At 43.0% G+C, this 22798-nt stretch overlaps 1 protein-coding gene across 1 annotated transcript in view; it reads left to right on the top strand.

The window, feature by feature from the left end:
* The window catches only part of LOC129182679 (axin-2-like), a 29119-nt gene extending 11196 nt beyond the window's left edge, over nt 1-17923 (top strand). Inside the window, exons 5-11 of the mRNA XM_054779088.1 lie at nt 2698-2838; nt 4183-4589; nt 4677-4814; nt 4903-5127; nt 5217-5297; nt 5387-5512; nt 16214-17923. Coding sequence (XP_054635063.1) covers nt 2698-2838; nt 4183-4589; nt 4677-4814; nt 4903-5127; nt 5217-5297; nt 5387-5512; nt 16214-16340 — 1245 coding nt within the window. The 3' untranslated portion in view covers nt 16341-17923. The remainder of the gene's footprint in view (nt 1-2697; nt 2839-4182; nt 4590-4676; nt 4815-4902; nt 5128-5216; nt 5298-5386; nt 5513-16213) is intronic.
* The last annotated feature ends 4875 nt before the right edge of the window (nt 17924-22798 follow it).

The raw sequence follows: 22798 nt of genomic DNA, 5'->3' as shown, positions 1-22798 counted from the left end.
TGATGGTGAGGAAGACGACAGGACACCAGGGTGTTTTGGTTTAAGGTGCACGTGCATAAACATCGTGCTGCAGTGACACAAAGGATCGGCTCATTTTCAACTCCGCTTCTCGCTTCTGACTCGCCATTTTTTCCTTATGCTTCTTGCTTGCACACGTCTTCATGCGGTCTATCAATAAAAAGGGTTCTTAAGCAGCGCGTCGACAACAAATCTTCAAATATATCAACTAATCGTTGTGGCCTTATAGTAGAGCACCACTTTTCACGGGGAGGGGTTACCACCCGGGACTACTAGCGAATGGGGAAAATCTGCGAATAATTGAAACGCACTTAAAAAGCCCTCCTGCTCCCTTGACGTTGATGCTCTCCTCTGAATTTCAACCAACATTTTCAATAAGAGCGACCGTTGTAATTATTAGATTAGATTCACACACATTTAAAGTATAAAATGCATCAGTACCCACCACTAAAGAATGATAATGTAAGATGACAGTGGACCCTTAGTTAACGTTAATTTATCCGACTCTAACCGAAACGGACACTAATCGACCCATAAGAAATCATGAAAATCCAATTAATCCGTTCCAGAAAGCCAAAAATATATAGCTTATAATTATAGTTTGACATGCAGACAACAATCGGAAATGCATATAAATAAATATAAATGATGAACAAAAGGGATAAATTAACATTTAAGGTTACTTTTACCTTCGTTGAAAACGTAATCCCTGATGCGACTGTCCCGAAGGCACGATGTGGCGGCGAGATCAAACACCAGCACCTTCCTGTTTTGACATGCGTTGTTTCTTGAATTCAACAGTGGTTCTCACCTCAATACTCCAACCCAAAGAAAGTTGCAAGTGGCAGCATTTTGACGAAGGAGGTGGGAAACACTTGACGCGATAGAGTAAAATGAAATTCAAGAATTCAAGAAATAACTCATGGCAAAACAGGAAGGTGGCGTCAGCGTGCTCTCGCTGCCACATCGAACAGTCACAACGTCAGTGAAGGTAAAAGTAACCTTAAATGTTAATTTGGCTCTTTCAGGCATCATTTAGAATTATTTTATGCATTTGAAATAATATAATTAGGAAACTATAAAAACGTGTTCTGTGTTAAAACTATAAAAACGTGTTTTGTGTTCAAATTTTGGGTTGGGGATGACGTAACTTCCAGTTCCGGTTGCCATTTTGTTCGCTAGCTAGTAGGATGCTAACAAGGAGGGGCATTTTAATTAAGAATACAGATGGACTTACGAAGTGTGCACCATATTGTATTGTTGTTATACTGTTCCACTGTATTTTTTATCCACTGATATTACTGGTGAATGTTTTCTACCACCACCAAACATTCGTTCACATTCATACACCAGTGTGGGCAGCACTGGAGGCAAGGTGGGTGAAGTGTTTTGGCTAGGGACACAATAACTGTCTGTGTGGACGGAGCGACCGTCCAGTTGCTGGAAGACCTGCTCTACCCGCTGAGCGACTGCCAATAAAGACACTACCAACTACCAACATGAGTTTGCTACTCTCAGGCACTATTTGACTCGACCCTCTGGTTGTCATGGAAGGTCCAAAAAAAACCCCCCTCTTCTGTCTGCAGAGACAGGCAAAAATGTTTTTGGTCTTCATATCTAAACACGTCTTTGTTTGTGGAAAAGTTCTGTGCTTTCTGTGCGTGCACTCACATGGCTCTTTGGTCCACTTTTTTTTTTTCTTCCTTACTTTTTTGTCTCCATCTTTTTTTTTTGCCCCCTTTCCCACATGCACTCTTTTAATGTCTCCCTCCTGATTTGGAGATGGCTCTGTCTCCCAGGATGTACCAGCCCCAGGCAGGGGGGCCCCATGTAGGGCTGGCGCACCTTTGCCAGCAGCCTTCTCTCGCCTTTGTTCTTTTCCCTTCATCCTGGTATACAAAGAAATGAGAGAAAAAAAAAGAGTCAAAGTCAAGAAAGCCAGTGTGCCAAATGAAAGGGGAGTTACATATATTTAAGGAAAAAGTAGTACAATGTGATACTGTGACGGTATCTCTGAGCTGCCGTGTGCGCAACTTCTTTGCCTCAGATTATCTTCTATCCTCCCTTTGCCTCTCCTGTCCCGCTCGCTCTCGTCTCCACTACCACCTTACAATTAAGCATCTCCGTCCCTCATTGTCATTTTTCATGCTGTTATTTTGTCCTCATTCTCCAATTTTCTTGCCTTCTTTACTTGCCCCCTCTTTACTGTCAATAACTGGCTTCCATTCTGAGGTTTTAAAGCTGCGTGTCCCTCCCACCTCTAGTGTGTGTTTGATGTTTGACAAGGGCCCTTTGAAGTGTGCTGACTTCAGAGGCTGCGTAGCTGGTGGCTTGGTCGGGCTACAGAGGGCGCAGGCAGGGGGCCGCCCCTCCAAGCAACCAACCAACTGCTACACCGCCATCGCTACCTCTACTCTCGCCTGCTCAGCAGCCTGGCGCTGCCAAGGGCGCTGGCCATGAGGAGAGCCGGGGTGTGAGGGGCGGTAGAGAAGTTTCGGGTTAGTTTGAGGGCAGGGCATCTGGATCAGGCCTTTTGGAATGGTTGCATGCTTTTGGAACAAGACTGGGTTAGGACAAGGGCAGTGGATTAATGCGTCATCTTGCATCTGTCAGGAATACTAAGCACTTACGCTAGCTGATATTTAAAGTGTCTCTCCCACTGTGTTGTTTACCCTGCAGAGGACGCATCGTCTGCCCAAGGAGATGACCCCTGTTGAGCCCTCAGCATTTGCCGCCCAACTCATAGTGCGTCTCGAGAAGCTGAAGCAAGAACAGGAAACCATGAGCTCGCTGGCAGAGAGGCTACAGCAGATCCAAGAGGTAGGTTCACACGGAGCTGTTCTACATTTCCACGCTGCTTGACTGGAACTTGAATAATCCAACCAATTTCCAAGGCAGCATGAGACAGTAGTGGCAGTTTGAGCGTGTCGAAGAACTGGTATCGTGTGTCTACGTCTTCCCTTTTCCACTCTGTCCTCCCAATATTTCATCCAGTCTAACTCTCAAACTTATGTTTCTAGACACACTTGGAAGTTTCTTCAAACAGCACTTAGCTACTCTCTAGTGGCACGTTTGCTGAATATGTGTAGTGCCACTCTTTGTGATGCATAGGCACACCCTGCATTATAGATGAAGCCTGTTAGCGACGATAACAGTGCGGCAGAAAGGAAATTCAAATCATTCTGCAGGCATTTGCTGTCACCGACTTCAGAGGATGATAGATAGAAGGCCCTATGACTTCCATGGAATCGCGGAATTGCCAAGAAAAATGGAATCTACTGTTAAACTTACGGAATTTCACGGACATTGACGTAATGTGAATAAAACGCTGTCATCGTGAGGAGAAGGAACGTTTGTGTGGGGAAGTATTTCCCCAGCGTACCGCTCGATCGTGGCGGAATCTCACCACAAACACAAACACATTGTAAGAGCAACCTGAAACACTGGCAAAAGAGGTGTAAAATCTTCGAAACCCAACAACAGGATGTATGATTTTTTTGGCCATGCAATTTTTGCCGTTTTTTTTTTTTACCACATAGTTGTGGTGACCATGAAGGAGTACGATCTCGACACGCATGGAGAATGTACGAAATATCTGAACGTGCGTTGACCGCACTGATTACGTATGTGAGGCAGACAACATTTGCCCAAACCTGACACCAGCAGAACGTATGAAAGGCACACGTTGGCCGTACAAGTTGCGTAAGTTTGTCTTGCAACCTGAAAAAAATGTAAGAGCCGTGGAGTCTTCGGCATGACAAAGAACCTCTGCTGCCGGTCTGCGGCTAGTCTGTGTTTCTTGGCATTGTGAGCAGAACGCGGTGCGGGCAAGTGTGTGGTGAAGCTAATTGCTAGCCGGCTAGTAGCTAGCCGGTGTGATGTGGCGAAGTATCAATGCACCAGTAACAGAGTTCTTTGGCGTAACAATGTTAATAGCAATAATAATAACAATGTCGCCGTAGCTTGGTAAATATGCACTTCACATTATAAGTAAATTGAGCGTTGTTAGCTGGTAAAATAAGTGTAAAAGGTGGGGGGGAAGGGGTAAGAAGTTGGTGTAGGTTGAAGAACGCGTTCCTCAGCTTTCTGACTTTCCCCACATGTAACTGTATGGATGTTTATTTTGGGTGCTTGATGTTCTTATTTCCTTCTTTGCCTGACCAGGAAGAGGAGAGCAACAATATCGCCAGCAACGCCTCCCATCACGCGCTTCTTCCATCTGGCAGCCAATGTGAGGAAGATCCCCAAGCTATCCTTGATGAGCACCTGTTGCGGGTCCTGAAGACACCTGGCTGCCAGTCACCCGGTGTGGTTCGGCACTCGCCGCGTTCACAATCCCCAGAACGGACAGGTGCCTCGGTCTCTTTCGGCCACGCGCCCTTTGATGCTTGTCCTGGGGCTGCCAAGGTTATAACGTCAGGCCGGCAATCCACAAAACACACCCACCACCACTATATCCACCATCACCATGCTGGGCCGAAGACCAAGGAGCAGGTTGAGGTTGAAGCGGCTCAGCGTGTGCAGTGCGTCTGCCCTTCAGGAGGCACCAATTACTCTGACCTGAGCCCTGCGTGAGTGTTAATTCAAAGGCTTTTGTCATGTTTTGTACTTGGTGCTTGGTTTTTAAAGAAGTTATTTCTTGAACGGCTTCTTTGCAGCACTCTGACAAGACAAGTCAGATCCTGCTCCGATGGTTGGTCTTCACCATGCCTTCCGCTTGATGCCACAGACCGATCTCAGAATGTTTGGCAGTGGATTCTGGAGAGCGAGAGGCAGGGCAAACACAAGGCCCACAGGTAATTGTCATGAGTTAACGCAGACTTGTACGGCCTCTACAGAGCAGTACTGCTGTGTGTTCTCACCAATATGGCCCATTTTTAACAGCTCTCCTGGCCTTAAGAAGCCCAACCCTCTGGACCCCAAGCCTGGTCGAACTCCCATGTTATGGGGTGGAGGTGGCATTGGTTCTGGCAATCTCCGTGGGCACCACCCCGGCCATCCGTTCATACTGGACCCGGCCATTCCACCTCTACCGCCGCCCAACACCCTAGCACAGCTCGAAGAGGCCTGTCGACGACTGGAGGAGGTCTCTAAGCCACCAAAGCAGAGGTCGGTCTCAGCTCGCACTCCGCAATGCGCATGAAAGCAAAGCTTGACAATCACATGACTTTTTCATCATTTGTTCTGAATGTCTGCAGCTTCAGAGACAGGAGCCATGCATCCACTGCCATACCTGCCGGAGGTAGCGTCAAAGCCAGTTCTGGACTCCAATCAGACGAGTATGGATTTCCTATTTTTTCACCATCTTTTTTCTTCTCTTTTCTCCATCAAAGTGTCTGCTTTTGACAGACTGATTTTGCATGCACAGGTCAAAGGAGCTCATGATCACCTACTTCTTCTGTGGTGAGGAGATTCCTTACCGGAGTGTAATGAAGACCCACTGCCTCACGTTGGGACACTTTAAAGAACAGCTTAGCAAGAAAGGCAACTACCGGTAAATATAACACAAACACAACACGCTGATGCACGATCAAACTTCCGATGGTCTTTCAGTCGACAGTTGACGGCGGACTGTCCTAATGAAAAAATGAATAGAAAGACAATAGTCCAACAAATCAAAAACACGGCAGGTTTGCCCACTCGACAGCACGTAAAAAGTCAAGTCAAAGAAAAGTCAATCAACGCAATTGGTCCTGGCCGGCGAGGCTCGCCGAGGGACGGTGAGGCGAGGAGCAAGTGATGGCCGTCGTGCCGACGGCGTGTCAGTGAATCCTCACTCACAATGGCAGCGTTTGTTTGCCATGCAGCTCGTTATGTAAAATTTTGAAGAATTCACTTAGAAATGACTTGCATTTAAAGCGGCATCGATGAATCAGTGAATCATCGACAATTATTTTGGTATTTGATTAATTGTTGATTTAAAAATGAGGGGACCCTCTGATTTCAGCCTCAAATGTGATTTATTTTACGTTATCCTTATTTATCCATTAAAGTAAACCTATTATTTTTGTGCTTTAGGCAAAAGAAGATTTTCACATACATCAGCTTCGACTTTGTAAAACAATGATGGACGTTTTTGCTTCTTTTCTGATATGTTGTGGATCAAACCACTAACTGTGTGTGTTTGGCCTGGAGGCCATTTGTGGCCCTCGGCATATTCTAAAAATGTAATTTAACAAGAAAAAAAAAGTTTTCTAAAGAGAAAAAGTCACGATTTTACGAGAATAATGTAATGTTATGAGAAAAAGTAGCATCGTTTTAGTAGCATAAAATGTAAATATCAAAGTAAAGATGTGATTTTTTTAAAAAGTCGTAATATTATGAAAAAACGATGCATGGAATAAAGTTGTAATTTTGGGAAAATTGCATTCGGGAAAAAGTTAGAATATTATGGGAATAAAGTCATAATTACATGAAGACATTTTTCAAGAAGAAAAAAACAGCACAAATGTAATAAACTTATTACTAAAACGTAATAATATGAGGAAAAATAATGTCATATTAGTAGCATAGAGTTTAAATAGTTGTAATATGAGAAACAAACAAAACGAAATAGTTATATATAGAGTGAAAATACGGGAATAAAGTCATATAATGGAAAGAAAATTTACGAACATTGTTTAAAATGAAAGTTGAAATATTGGGGGGGGGGGTGAATTTGATACCAGTAATTATCTTTTCACCTATTGCATATCACAAAACTGCAAAAATGTTTGGGTGACCGATTAATCGATTAATCAAAAGCCTCAGATTAATTGACAAAAAAAAGAATTGTTAGTTGCAGCCCCAGATTGCATGTTAGTGTGAAAGAGATCAAAATGTTTTGCAATTGTATCCATTTTTTGCAGCTTTATTTGTACACCAGCATATACTGCAGTCATGCTCATGCGCACCTGCTCCTGTGATGCGTTTTAGCTGTGCTGTGTTGAATGACATCAGTAATATCTGCTCATAAGACGAGAAGGGGATGTGAAGTACTGGAGCCTTGGAGCTGAAAAAAAAATGGGCTGATCCATTGAAGGGGGTGTTGGGGTTGGGGTGGGGGGGGGGGGTTCTGCAGCAATATTGTTTACACATCTGGTACTGATTTTCATGGTAAGGCAGCCTTAATAAAATGGCTTTGAAGAGCGGGCCATTTTATTTTGTGCACAAAGACTGTTGGAAGGCCTTCAGATTCCTCTTCCTCATTTACTGAGCAAGGCATCAAAACCAGTTGCCTTCTCTCAAACTCCCATCTCACTCCCAGCTGTGAAATAAATATGGATTTGCTTGTTTGTTGATTACAATTTAGAATGAAGACGTCTTTTTTCCTGGTACTTTTTTCCCAGTCCTTCGTACGCGTTGACGCATTAAAACGAGAGACGCAAGCCCTTGCACCCCTGCTAACCCAAAACTTTAGGAAGAGAGAGAGAAGGGGAGGCGGGGATGAAGCGTTTGGCTTCAATGGGTGCAGAATGTGTGGAGCTGGTTAATTTGGACATGGCAGTGGTACAGCAGAGAACAGTATGCTGCAGCTCTGCCAGACAATATTGGTGCCAGATGTTGCAAAGGGAGAAAAAAAATCCTTCCACATAAAACATGTCCCAATGGAAAGGCTCCTCCGTGTGTGTGTGTGTGTGTGTGTCTCCCTCACGCTCTGAAACAAAGTGATGACTTTGACGTATTTGCGAGGGAGAATGTCGCACCATTTTAAATGGAGCCAACAGAGAAAAAGGTCATGCATGCGTTCACAAATTAACGCAGGGCCTAATCGCGATACAGTATATCCAGCAATCCCTTCGTTTATGGACGCTAATTAGTTCCAGACCTGACCGTCACAAGTGAATGTCTGCGAAGTAGGATTCCTTATTTATAAATGGAATATTTTTGTAGTTAGTGTAGAAAAACTGTTTTTAACATTATGAGAGCCCTGTAGACATGAAATAACAACCCTATAGCCACCTTTACACTCGTATTACCCAATACATACATAATAAGAGTTAAAAAGACATATAATATGGGGATGATTTCCATGAAAAATCAACGCTGATCACCTGTCGCTTGTACTATTGGAGCCTGCAGCCTTTAGTGAGCCCCACTTTCCTTTGCAGTGCGCAGGCGTGCTAATACAACAACATTGCCACTTTCAGTGTGGAACTTAACCTGCCAACGCAGGCCATGAAAACGACCTCGCTGGGGCAGCACGTTGAAAAGCTTTAATTTAATCCAGCATTTGAAGAACGCATGACGGAGTATGGTGAGTTTTCGAGGCTCACGGTGTGATCATCAATCAAACAGCAGCTAACGCAGACAAAACGCTGGACAGATTCGAACCCAGGTCTCCCCTATCTCCTGACTGTGTGGCCAACATGCTGACCACTCGGCCACCGTGCGGCCGCCAATAGCACTCATCATAAATAAATTTAAAAATGTATAATTAATCTATGTGATCGGTATTGGTATCGGCCGATTTCACTCACAGATGATTGGAATCAGCAGCATAAAACTCTGATCGGGGCATCCCTAATGTAAGACATAACCGCCGTTTCTGGCAGCATCGCAGTTCCCTCACTCTATATTGCGGTTTTCCCAAAATGAATTTGTAAATGGCTGTTTCGTGGTCTGTCCATTGATTAATATTGAATCCTATTTCACAGAAATTCACGTACTGGGACCAGTTAATCACGATAAACGAGGGACGACTGTGTAGACTCACACGTTAGCATTGGGAGAATTCCTTGTTGTTTACTTCCTGCGGTGGCTATTGCCTCATTAATGTACCATTACTGACATCTAGTGACCAGTGTAGAATACTACATGCCATCACAACGTCTTTGAATGAGTCTTCTGAATGCCTTATATTTGTATTTAACTTCATCTAGCCATTTTTATGCTTGAAAATGCTTAAATTTAGGCAAAAATATGGGTAATTTGTTTAAATATGTATATTTTTGACTAATAACAGGCCCATATTAACCCACAAAGCAGCATAATTTAGTATTTAGTGAGTGAAGCTGCGAGAATTGTGCAAAGTGGCGAGGTATTAGGTGCTCCTCGGGTTACGGTCGAGTACTGTTTCTACACTGTGATGGAAGTCGAGTGATGGTGTATGTCGGCTATGCATTTTGTGGTTTCCAGGCGTCTTTGAATGTGCCGTGTGTCCTGACAGTGTGTGTGGCTACGTGCAGAGGACACGCAGGGCGGCTGACTCGGCCGACAGTAGCCTGTTTTGCTTTTGCAGTAAAGATTGTTCATCGACCACCTCTTCATCATCCTTAAAACGTCCAGGTAGATGTTACAATATCATCTTTGTCCTTCATTCACAGTAGTGTGGCTAGCGCTGTACCTAGTTCTCCAGCGAGTCTGGCGTTTACCCAGCAAAATTCTGTTTAATTCATTTACGGGAGAGCGTACGTAACCACGAAAGGGAACAACCCGGAGTATGGTGAATAAAGGCACATGTAGAACGTGGAATTTATCCAATACAAAGCTTATGATTAAGTTCCCTCCTGCTGATCTTTGGCTGGGTTTCAAGTCAAGAAGAGAATCATGAGGAGCTTTGGCTTCACACTCACTGGGAGCAACGCTTGAGAAGAACAGTGGGCTGGCTGGGTGACTAGAGATGTAAATCTTTTTGTGATAGATGATTCCATTGTGTACAAAGTGTACAAGCGATACGATTCAACGGTTACATTTGTTGACATCGACTTGAATCTTACATTATAAAATGAAGAAGCCAGTTGTATAAAAGTGTCATTCTTGCAGTATTTTCATGTGTAAAAGGGCACATCATACCCCAAGCATGCTGTAAGACATAAAACATTGTAAATAACTACAAACATTTTTATGTAAAGGGCTTTGGAAATTGGGGGCATTATTTTAATTGAAAAAATAATACAAAATTAGAAATACCCCAGTTTTTGCATGTTTAATGCGAGTGGCGGTGACCTGGACCACTTTTGTTCGACAGTCCTTGAACACACCGTCTAACTTACTCCCACGCTGCATAGATAGACTACTATACTGTATTTTCCCCCTTTTTCTTTCGCCTCATATTTGGTCCAAAATGCTGATACTATGTGGGAATGCATAAAGGTCAAATTTGATGACCTTATTGAGTGCTAATGTGCATATTTGTTTGGTGGATTTGTGCGCAACCTCAAGTTAATTCATGCTAGCAAACAGCGACATATAATCGTTTCTCCAGGCTCGTACTGGTGGATGGTGGCTCTGTATTCATTTAGTGCTTTTAATTTGATGTTGTTCCTGTCTTACTTTGACACAATACGTAATAAGATAAATATTATTGACATTCATTCTCGTCTTCGTTACGGAGCATGCGCGACAATCCTTTCGCCGGCAGCCCAGGCTCTCACATTGTTTGAGAGACTCACTGCCAACCGGTTGCTAGTCTTGCGATACTCTGTGCATGTCTGTACAATTGATTAGTCTCAAGATTTATGGCTGATTGTTATCGATCCAGGAGGCTGCTACTGTGTCTCGCGCTTGCAAAACCGAACATCCGGTTTATCGTCCACAACCCAATCAAGCTCTGCCCAAGTCCACCCTAATGCACCCACTCGCTGAGTTCAGTCCCCTTGAACTGCCTTTGTTCCCTTAAGCCCCCCCCCCCCCCACACACACACACACACACACCCCACACACACACACACACACACACCTCTCCCCCCCCTTCCTGCTGGTGATTGGAACGTTCCCCTGAGTGCGTGTTTGTGTGCGTAAGCAAGAAACATGTGGATCACATGCGTTCATGTGCATTCGGCAAAGTGGGCGATGAAGTCACTAGCAGACTTTCAGGCACCTGGAATGTCAACCAATGTGACAGAAGAGCCTTCACTTGACAGCTCGTACAATTAGAAGCCGTGGAGTTGGAAGTAAAACAAGCAGCTTCTAATCAACCCTTCAACTCTAATAAGAGCTTGCAGACATGATGTCCAGCAGTCAGGACGAACAAGTGGATGTAACACACACACACACACACACACACACAAACACACACACACACACACACGCACACACACACAGCTTGGAATCTGTTTAAATGTAGGAGGAGTCAGTCCATGCCTTTGAAGTTTGCAGGACTGCCTTGAAAGCCATGACTCGGGCTACGTCCACACCAAGGCACATGCAGCACGGTGTACGGGTAACATCCAAAATTTTTGCTAAAATTTTGCCTTGGCTTGCGTTTGCCCGCTTGTGTTAGCGTCCAAAATACCATCTGGTTCGTTTACGCCGCCATCTTGGATTATTATTATTATTAACCTTTATTTAACCAGATAAAAACCCATTGAGATCAGGATCTCTTTTACAAGGGTGACCTGGCCAAGAGGTTAGCAGCACACGTCACAAGGGATAAAATATACAAATCTAAAAGATTACATACAATGTATATTAACAAACATACTTTGTAAAATGCAAGTGATTAGTAATAAAATCCATAAAAAGCTATTTAAAACAAAGGCACTGTTCTGTGGTCTCACGCTCTTTGTCCAACAGCAAGGACCGAAAGGCTCCAAAAGGAATGAGTTCCGAGAGCTTTAGTTCAGCCTGTAAAAGATTCCACGCTGTGGGGGCTGCAAAACAGAACGCTTTCTTCCCCAGTTCAGTTCTCACACGGGGAACAGCGAGATGGAGGATGTCACACGATCGCAGGGCATACTGACTTTCAGATCTCTGGAGTAAAGTACTTAAGTATGTTGGGACTAAGCCAAGCAGAGCCTTGTAAATCAGGATCAGCCAGTGTGTATACCTATGCGCACTTAAAGAGGGCAGTCCTGATTTTACATATAAGTCACAATGATGTGTAAGGCGACCATCACCAGTGACAAACCTCAAGGCACTGTGATAGACACTGTTTAAAGATTGGAGACACTTGAGAGGAGCCCCCATATACAGCACATCTCCGTAGTCAATCAGAGGGAGAAATGTAGCTGAAACAAGCAGTTTCCTGGCTCCAAGTGAAAAACAAGTTCTATTTCTATAAAAGAATCCGAGTTTCACCCTGAGTTTAGAAATTCATTTTGTAATATGTGCCTTAAAGGAAAGCTCATGGTCAAGAAGGAACCCCAAATACTTATAATTAGAAACCAGCTCGATGGTGTTACCCTGAAGCGTTACAACGGTTGGCATGTTTGTTGGTAACACACTGGAATTTGAAAAGACCATGAGCTTGGTTTTTTCTGTATTTAAAACCAATTTCAGGGTCCTCAGACGAGACTGAACAACATTAAAAGCAGCTTGTAAAAAGTCAAAAGCCTGAGTTAGTGAGGGTGAACAGCAATAAATAATGGCATCATCGGCATAAAAATGATAAAATGCGTTTGGCACATCAGTACACAGACTGTTGATATATAATGAAAATAAAATGGGACCCAGAACCGATCCTTGGGGCACCCCTTTCAACAAATCCAGAGTAGTGGAGGTGGATCCTGCCGCCTGCACACACTGAGTTCTGTTGGTTAAATAATCAGAAAACCAATCGGTGGCCGATTTTGAAATACCACTGCTGTGTAAGATTTCAACCAAGAGTCCGTGGTCTACTGTGTCAAAGGCTTTGGATAAATCTATAAAAAGAGCTACACAATGTTTCTTACTGTCCAGAGCCTCTATAAAATCATTTAAAACTTTAAGACCGGCGGTAACAGTGCTGTGCTGTTTTCTAAAACCAGATTGAAACAATGATAAAATATTATTTGACACTAAGAAGTCTGTTAATTGATCACTGACGATCCTTTCAAATACTTTCGCTAATACACATAATTTAGAAATTGGTCTATAATTATTTATATTAGAAGGATCGCCTCCTTTTAACAGGGGAAGAACGAATGCAGACTTCCAAACTTTGGGTATTTTATTGCTGATAAAACTCAGATTAAAAATATGCGCTAGAGGCTCGGCAATGAAATCAGCAGCCAAATTTAAGAAAAAAGGGTCAACATTATCAGGTCCAGCAGCTTTTTTTGTGTCCAGTCTCCTCAGAGCACTCTGAACCTCAGAGGCAGTCACAGCAGTGAACTCAAAAAGACAGGCCATACCACCACTAACTGATGTTGGGACCAGGGGTGAGTTCACATAGGCTGGATCAGCTTTCGACAGCTCGGGATGTAAGGACTCAAACAAGGAGCCAGCAGAAATAAAATGATCATTAAAACAATTTAAGATGGCTTTCTTATCAGACACGGGTCCTGAATTAGAAATCAGAGAAGTTGGCAGGTCACTAGTCCTTTCATGATTAGTTGATTTTATGACCTGCCAAAAATTTTTGGGATCTTTTAGATATTTTGTTGATTCAGTCAAATAAAAGTCTGATTTAGCTTTTTTGATTAAAAAAGTGCATTTGTTACGAAGTTGCCGAAAACTGAACCAATCTGCCTCTGATTTAGTTTTTCGAGCCCTTGCCCAGGCAGCGTCCCTATCCTTAAGGAGGTTTCCTAAATCAGATGAAAACCAGGGATTTTTTCGTCCCTTCACCCTAAATTTTCGGATGGGAGCATGCCTATTTATGATGCGACTGAACTCATCGTAAAAATAATTCAAGGCCAGCTCAGCATCGTTGAATAAGGAGATTCTGCTCCATTTAAATGCGGCCAAGTCATGCCGAAAAGCTTGCACACAAAAATTTTTATAATCTCGTTTCAAGAGAATATGTGGCTTAGATTTGGGGATTTTAGTATTTCTTGTTGCTGCAATGGCACAGTGATCACTGAGATCATTTGCAAATACACCTATACTTGTGTACTTATGGGGGGTGTTTGTTAAAATCAGATCAATTAAAGATGATTTCAAATGATTTTTAGTGTTTGGGCGGGTTGGAGAATTTACAAGTTGAGTCAGATTTAGAGTGTCACAAAACGATTTAAGGTTGTCTGATGATGAGGTTAACCAGTCGAGATTTAAATCTCCGACCAAAAGCAGCTCACTGACGTTTAACCCAGCTACAAACGATTCGAGTGAGGATAGAGCGTCAGGAGATGCAGAGGGCGGCCTATAGCACCCTATGATAGTAAGAGTCTGACCAAGTGCAAAATTCAACCTCAGAGCAAGGACTTCGAATTGTTTAGTTATAGAGAGGGAGGATAGCAGGGTAACGTTATATTTATTTTTAATATAAATAGCTACACCACCACCTTTCCTTGGGCGATCGCATCGAAAGACATTATACCCACTAATTGCAATATCTTTGTCCGTTATTGATTTAGTGAGCCAAGACTCTGACAAGAAAAGGATATCTGTATTCGTCGATTGGACCCAAATTTTGACAAGATCCAGTTTAGGGACCAGACTTCTTACATTTAAATGTAATAGACCAAGGCCGGATCGAGCCTTGAATTCATCGGGAGTGCTAATGTTATTCAGGCCTGGCCCTGGATTTGGCTGGACATTCCCTGAGAGCAAGAGTAAAAGCAAAATAAGATAAGAAGATTTTTTCCTAGTAATACATGATGCCACAATGATATTATTTGGCCTCACAAGCATAAGAGGTGTATCTTCAGTGAGGGTAAAACAGGTTTTTAAGACAAAAGAGCACCATAAACAGAGCTGATTAAAATCATTTTGAAGTAATCCATGAGATAGTAACAGTGACAGATTCGGCAAATTAAGAAGAGCCGATGACCCAGTGTCTGTGACAGAACTTGGCAGCCACAGTGGTGGACGAGGCACCTGGTCAGGTACACCACCACAACTGTGAAACACTAATCCAGGGGAAAGCACGAAAGACAGCAACAGAAACAGTGTCAGTGTCATTGTTATTGAATGAGATGAGTATATTTAGCCAGCAGCCGGCCCTCCAATTCGCCGATCGGAGCTAACGCACAAGCCAATGTCCGCACCCAAGCCGTAGCCTATCTCCTGGGACCAAGGAGGCTAGCTCACCACTGAGCGCTAACCAGCTGGTTGTTCGTCCGGCCAGTAGTAACTTCCGGAGTCCGCTGCTAGCTACGAACAAGCTAGTAAGCGGCTAGCAGTAATCACGCCCCACGAAGAGTGAGCAGCAGCAGAGGAGTGACTGAGAGACCGGAACATTCATGTGGGCATCGGCAACAACAAGCGAACTCACGGTCCTTACGTCCAGGCAACAGCACACAGCGCAACCGGGAGACGCTCCACCGAGGTCACCGCTAGCCAGTCCCAGAAGCCGGGACATCCCCAGGTAGACTCTCCGCCTAAGTCACCTGGAGTCGAGGGCCGGAACAGCTGAAAGCCTGCGAGGACTTCCGCCGGGCTCCTCAATCCCGCAATCCTTTATTAGGATTACTCTGGCGAGGCAGAGGGATCCAGTCGACAATCTCCAACAGGAGCGCTCGATGTCAGAACACTGCTAGCCCAAAGCCTTGAGAAGCAACCAGTAGTGACAGTTCAGCAAAAGGTAAAGTAGTTAACCCAAGAAGTCAGTAGTTAACCGATAATAGTCACGGAATCAGAGAGTGAACAGCGCGGAGACGTGTGCGCGGCCATCTTGGATGGACGAAATCTTGCGATACCTGCATGTGATTGTGCAATGCATGACTTATTTTTGGCCTAAATTAAGCATTTTCAAACATAAAAATGGCTAAATTAACTAACACAGGTTAAAAAAAGAACATGAAACTCTCCCAATGCGAACATGCAAGTCTATGTTATGTCTTATTTGTGTCTTACATGTGCTATTTTCTCTTACGTTCACTATATTGGGTAATAGGAGTGTAAAGGTGATTATAGGGGTGTTATTTCATGTCTAGAGGGCTCTAATAATGTTAAAAGACATATTTAGAATATGGTACACAGGTTTTCTATCCTCTCACGATGAAAATATTCCATTTATAATTAAGGAATCCAACCTCGTGGAAATTAATTTATCACGGCTAGGTCTGGAACCTGGAAATTCAGAAAGTCTGCAACCAATTAACCACGATAAACGAGGGATGACTGTATATTTTCTATTGCTTGTGCGTGTTATAAGTCGTGCACACATATACCACCGCACGAAATTAAACCAGCACCTGTGAACCAATAACGTCATGGATCATGTTCTGTTGGAGTAAACCCACATTTGCTTGTGGACGAAAGGCCAAAATACATAGAAGGTTGTGCATTCTTAAAATATCAGGACACTGCAGAAGTCAAATGTTTTTTTGTTGTTTTTTTTTGCTCCATCAGGATTCAGTTTTCATATTTGTGCATTTTGTAACCCTTGGGTTTTGCTGCTCCTCCACAGGTACTACTTCAAGAAGGCCAGCGATGAGTTTGAGTGCGGTGCCGTGTTCGAGGAGGTGTGGGAGGACGCCTCAGTGTTGCCCATGTACGAGGGCAAGGTCCTGGGGAAGGTGGAGAGGATCGACTAAAAAAAAAAACAGACCCAAAAACACCCAGAAAACTTGAGGAAGAGACTTTGTAATTACCTTTTCTTTGTTTTATTTTTTTTTGTTTTTTTAAAGAAATTATTAATACTAAGCTAAAAAGAGTTAATATATCCAGCACAATATGTGATTGAAGGAAGACGAGCCAATTAAGTATGCCTAACCCAGAGGAGGTGCTGTCCCTCCCTGATTTTTCTCAACCAGTCAGCCTTAAATGCGCAAGGGAACGACACAAAAGACCAATTTGAGGACGATGACTGGAGGCCAGTGAGGCGGGACCCGTGCCGCTTCTTGACTGTAACCACTGTTTTGATTTTGTGTGATAAGAGACTGCTGCATTCACACTGACTCCGGGTTCACGTGCAACGGAAAAAATGGCAGGACTGGAGACACGCGGCACTTCAGATTACTGCATTGCTACAAAATGTTTGTATACATACATGCATATATGTATATATACATGTATTGTATTTAGATGCGTTGTGTCATGAGTTGAAAGTTTTTAGTATTTATTTTGTACAAAAAAAAAAGTCTTTACCCCTCCCAGCTATCCCGCACCCCATTTCTAGCCAACGGGCAAGCTACTATGAATGCTGGGAGAATACTGTGGTGATTTTGTTGAGTGGTTTGTTTTGTATTTACAATATAAAAAGGATAACACGCTAGCCTAGCACCTCCCATAGCCTTGTTAGTCCCTCTGGCACAAGATGACAAGACAACCTTCAGCGGTCTTGGCCGAGGCTTGTAATGGTCAATACCAGTTTTTCTATGCTGCTGAAAGTTTGCAATGTTAGGTTTGTCACGCGAGCGTTTGCTTTTTGTCCTTTTGCCTCTTTAGTTTGGTGACAGAGCTCGATGTTTTGTTGTGCCTTTGTTTGTAAACTAGGCTTTGCACAGGGGGATACGCGCAAAGTAGAGACCTGAAGCACAAGTTGTACCATCTAATAATGGCAGTGTTTACAGCTCACGCACCAAAATTATTTCAGCTAACGAGAACAAGTTTGGCTGACTTAGACGCAGACTTTTTTTTAGGAGGTGAGCTGGTGTATCAAAAACAGGGGTAAAAAGTGAACAATGAAGAACAATAGCTCTGGTATTCTTTCTTTGAATGTTGTTACAGTGGCTTTGTGTTTATCAGAACTCCTGTACTTGTACATGTGGTAATTATGCATTGGGAAGTATGGATACTGACACTCGTGTTGCACATAAAGAGTTGACTCTGAAAAACAACACACTTACACAACCACACTATTATTGCTGGTGTTTTAGGAGTACAGTCGTGTGCCTAAATGAATGCCATACCATGTGCTGCCCTGTTTCAGGGTTTTAATATATATCCCTTGGTTTTCAGAAGGGTTTTATGTTGAAAAGATATTTTTATGCTTTTATTAATATCTTGTAATCATGTTTATTGTTTTGTGCTTTTAAGGGTTTTTTTCACACCACAGCTGTTTTCATTCTATCAAAACTGTAAATTATACATTTATATACAGAGTTCCATTTAAGAATTTACATGGACCTATAATTATTGTAATTATTGAGATGTAGCCTTTATTAAAGTTTTATATTTTTCAAATGAAACGTGCTCTGCAGCATTGCTTTCGTTGTGTGTTCATCGCGTTCAGTTGTAAATGGAAACATTTTTACTATTTTGTCATGTTTACAGGCTACAGGCTCCTTATCCATGCTATATTATACAGGCGGTATTACATAGGGTGTTCCTAAAGTCTACACATGGACAAAATGCATACATTACACGTTCATTTAAAAAAAACTTCATTTAAAAAAAACGGAAGACGCTCGCATCTTCTTCCGCTATGGAACACACACTTCGGTCGCGGAAGAAGATGCCAGCGTCTTCGTCACATACACAAGAACGGACAGGCGACAGTGCACTTTTGAACGCTTGTTTTGAGAAGCCAAACTCCTTACTTGTGTAAACCCCAGCGACTACCTGGAACTGTGTTCTTCATCATCGAAATCCGACCAGAACTTTTCTTAGAGGACCAAGTGGGGGGTAAGTCACTGTTGGACTACACCGCTGATGGGGATGTCATACAATTTAATGTAAAAAAAAATCCGAACCATTCCTTTAACATTTTAGCGTCATGCGCATCATGTCAAGCCACATACAATAGCGTCCCCACAGAGTCACACGTGGTCTCGCGCTCTTTTACAACTTTATTCTGACCTGAACTCATCACCAGCAGTGCAATTCCAACACCACTCCAACTCACAAACACGTCTCTCGTCAGCTCGTCCTGGGAACGACACTTGCTGGTTGTCGCCAGACTGCATACACTGCAGCCAGCTGCATTCACTGACACTCACAATATCACTTCAACGTCTTTAGAAAAACAAAAACACAGTAAGCGACGTTCTCTCTTACTAATGCAGTGAGACTGACCCGGGAAGTACAATTTGCCGCATTTAAGAATGCTCGGAAAATACATATACATTCAAAACGCGAATGTACGTGGTGTCTGTGAATGCAACCGTAATTGGTTAATGATGTGCTACGATTAAAGAGACTAGTGTTGGGTCAATAGATTTTTTTAGACATGTGGTATATTTTAGCTAGTTTTACATTTTCAGCTAATTTGGAGCTGTTAATATATACAAATAAATCTTGTCATTCATCATTCTGTTCATAAAATCCAGGCAAAATGGGCATATTTCACACAGTGGCAAATGGTGATTAATCATAATAAATTTGAAAACTGTACATTTCATTACAATTTTGAATCATTTCACAGCCCTATTGTTTTTTTCATTAGGATTTTATTATTTATTTATTTTCTATTTATTCTGAAATAAACCTTTGTAATAATGTATGTGTATATGACGTTTTATTATACTACAGCCCCCAAAATATACCAGTTCTTTAACACATAACCTTTATAATAGTCAAGTAATGGGATATAATCAAAATAATAACGTCACGATCCCATTTGTTTTGCTGCGCTTTTTTTCTGCTTTGCACAGTGCCTTTTTTGAACTTCCTCGCTGCTACCTTCTGCACACCTGTACTGCATTCCCAATCATGCCTGGAAGCCCACTCTTCAGTGTACGGAGGCCCTAGTCCCAGTAGTTTTGCCTCCAGCCTTGCTGTACCATTGCCTTTTGCTTTCTGTTTCATGTTTTTGTGGCTTTGCCTAGTTTTGTTTTTGGTTATGTGCATTTTTTGAGTTGGTATGCTTTATTTTTCTTGTTTGTGTATTTGCTTTTTGGGTTTGCCTTTTCCTGTCTGCTTGCATTATTGGACTATTCCAGCACGTCAGTTGTACTATTGAGCCACGTTGTGACAACAGTCATACAGGAGAGTAAGGCAGTAACGCCAGCAGAATTGCATCATATTACGAAAACAAAGTTCCAATCATGTGACAAAATCAAAGTTCCAAAAACTACAATTATATGAGAATAAAGTCATAATATTACAAATGTAAAAGCGCACCTGCATTAAAAGGGCTACTGTTCAGGATCTTGTTATCAAGTTAGTCTAGTGGTGTCCAAAGTGTGGCTCAGGGGCCATTTCTGGTTTTACCGTGTACCTTTCAGACTGTCCCGTGCAGGGGACAGTCTGAAATCTGCCCTTATGGGCCGCTTTTTTGCGATACATTGTTTGTGTGTGTGCGCGTCCATGTGGGTGAAAAGCCCTCCCCGCAATGCAATGTGTCATTTTCCACACTGTATATATCATAAATGAAGGACAGTCTGCCTAAAAGCGGACGAAAAGGCAAGGCATTCAGCGACAGAGTGTATACCGGACAGCGTAGGCGACAACAGCCGCCCATCTGCACGAAGGAGACTCACACCTGGCGGCTCTCCTCCGCTACGTGCCCGCATCGAGGTGCGGTGTACCTGTTTTTGAACACCTCCTGTTACGACCCAGAGGAACATAACAGATTTAATGAGGACACAGAAGGTGGGAAAATCAAGTCAGTCAAGTTTATTAATGAATAAACTAAAAAGAGATGAAAAAAACAGTCGGCAGAACCAGGATATAGAGCGGGTGGAGCCACCTGGCTTGGCCCAGCAAGGTGCACTGAAGTCAGACACACTCTTCCAGCTCACTGCGTGCAAGCATCCCGCACAATGACACAGCGGTCCGGGCACAGTAAGGGGGAACTGCTGCTGTAGCTACGGAGCCAAATATCCGACATGCAAGCTGAAACTAACTTCACCACGGTACACCGCCGACATGTCTGCATGGTGGTGTTGACGTTTACGCTCTGTAACTGCCGTGAAATCGTAAACTAGATCGACGGGTGATGTCGATTTCACATGTGTAGTAGTCGTACAAATCGGCTTGCCTAACACGTGGCTGCCGAAAAATAGGTCGACCGGATGTAGACGCACGTTCTGCACGTTCTCCACATGTTCTCCATGATGACCACATATTAGCCTCATCACTTTGTAAGCCGAGGGGGTTTAAAGCATGAGGAAAAAGTCGGGGCTTATACACCGGAAATTACGGATAACTGATTAACCGTCGATTCATTGTCGGAGTTGTAATGATATCTATTTACCGAGTCCGGAATTTTGAAATGTCGCATCCGTAGGCACCCTGTGTGCTGCTTCATTCGGGCTGCGGTCATGTGAAAAGAGTTGCAACTGGCAATGAGCCAAGAGAGATAACAGCGATCATTAGTGAAAAACTTTCTCTCCCAGTGAAATCATTTCTTCCCACCCTGGAAGTTGTTCCTGGCTAAATGGTACAGAAGGTATTTCTCTTCTAAAAAGCACATACACTTTCCATTTCTCCTCAAACATCATTTTACTTCAGCATTTCCTTTGAAGTGAGTCTTTTTAACACTGCCAAATAGCACATTAATTTCCCAGACCCTGCATCAAAGGCTCGGAGCGGTGAAACCTCAACGCGTAATCAGTGTATTACATAGCACCCCAACCCGAAAATCAATTCCTGCATGGATTTGTTGCCACAATGTGGCGAGTTTAATCAGACTGAACCACCTAGTTTCTGTTTAGATAGGACAGGTGTGTCTGTCCACCTCCACTCTCCCGACTCGATTTTTTTACAGCCTCTTGGGGTTCTGACTTTGAAAGAAAACCCATCCAGGAAAAATTTGCTTGCATTTGAAGCATTGAAGTGAGAGGTGAGCATTAACTGTCGCATGGTCCCTCTTGCCTCTCCTTCCTTTGCCCACAATCCTCTGTGTCTGTCTTTCTTTGGCATTGCAGGTGCTTTGTCCAGGTATCCATTCAGGTTCTGCTTTCATGGAAACTTCACTTCCATTCCAAGCTCTTGACTTCTCCAACTCACTGCATTAAATGCATAAAACAGTCGGAGTTCCGAAATAGTTCAGTCGCTCAATTTGTCACACTTATCTTTGAAGTCATATCAAGCTTAGCTGTGCGAGTTTCTCAATGAGGAAGAAGATGCGAACCGCTAACGTTTACTGGTCGAGTCACCTGGATGCCACAGCTTTCCACAGCTCTTAGTGTACATGTGGTTGGCGGCGTTGTGACTCTGACGTGCTGTCAGGGGAGGCAGGTGAGTCTCTGCCTCATCTGTCATCCATCCATCCATTTTCCATGCTGCCGGAGCCTATCCCAGCTGACTTTGGGTGAGAGGCAGGGTACACCAGCCAATCGCAGGGCACGCCTCATCTGTTGTGATGTTTTCAATTGAAAAAGAAATAAATACAAAATATCTGTCCTTTGAACTGCATTATAAATGTATTGTCTGTGTGATTCCAATTGTTTTTTTTTACATTTTCTTAAGTAAAAATCCCAGTTTGCACATTTCTTGATCAAATTCAAGGCAGAAACCGAAGATGAGGCTAACGCAAGTCTCCTCCGGGGAGACTTTCGCAAGTGTCCAATGATCGATCGATTTTATTTTCATTTTCCTGGTTTATTTGACAGGGGCGGTGTTCGTTAATTAGCATTGGTGCAAATGCACCAGAATTAGTCAAAAGGCTATTTTGCACGCGCTGTCCCTGTTGTCTCCCTGAAAGAGCAGTGAAAGGCTTATGAAGACAACAATGCAAATGTAAAAGAGTAGTAAAAAAATAGATACAACTATTCAAACCCTGTTAAAAGACAAAGAGCAGAGTCGTCCCTTGTTTATAGCGGTTAATTGGTTCCAGACCCGACCACGCTAATTGAATTTTTGCGATAGAGGATTCAGTGTTAATAAATGCAACATTGTCGTAGTTAGAGCATAGAAAACCATTCTTGTGTATGTGACGAAGACGCTAGCCAGCGGCCTTCTGGAGTCCCTGCAGCATAAGAGTTGCAATGTGACGTAAACAAAGAATAATAGGAAGTGTAAAGGTGACTGGAGGTGTGTTATTTCACAGCTACAGGGCTCTAGTAATGTTAAAAACATATTTAGAAAGTCACAAACAAGTCAATCACGTCTTCAGTGAAGGTAAAAGTAACCTAAAATGTTCATTTATCCCTTTCATTGATCATTT

The sequence above is a fragment of the Dunckerocampus dactyliophorus genome, chromosome 6, assembly GCF_027744805.1.
Source record: "Dunckerocampus dactyliophorus isolate RoL2022-P2 chromosome 6, RoL_Ddac_1.1, whole genome shotgun sequence".
Classification (NCBI taxonomy): Eukaryota; Metazoa; Chordata; class Actinopteri; order Syngnathiformes; family Syngnathidae; genus Dunckerocampus; species Dunckerocampus dactyliophorus.
This window is presented reverse-complemented; position numbering and strand designations above follow the sequence as displayed.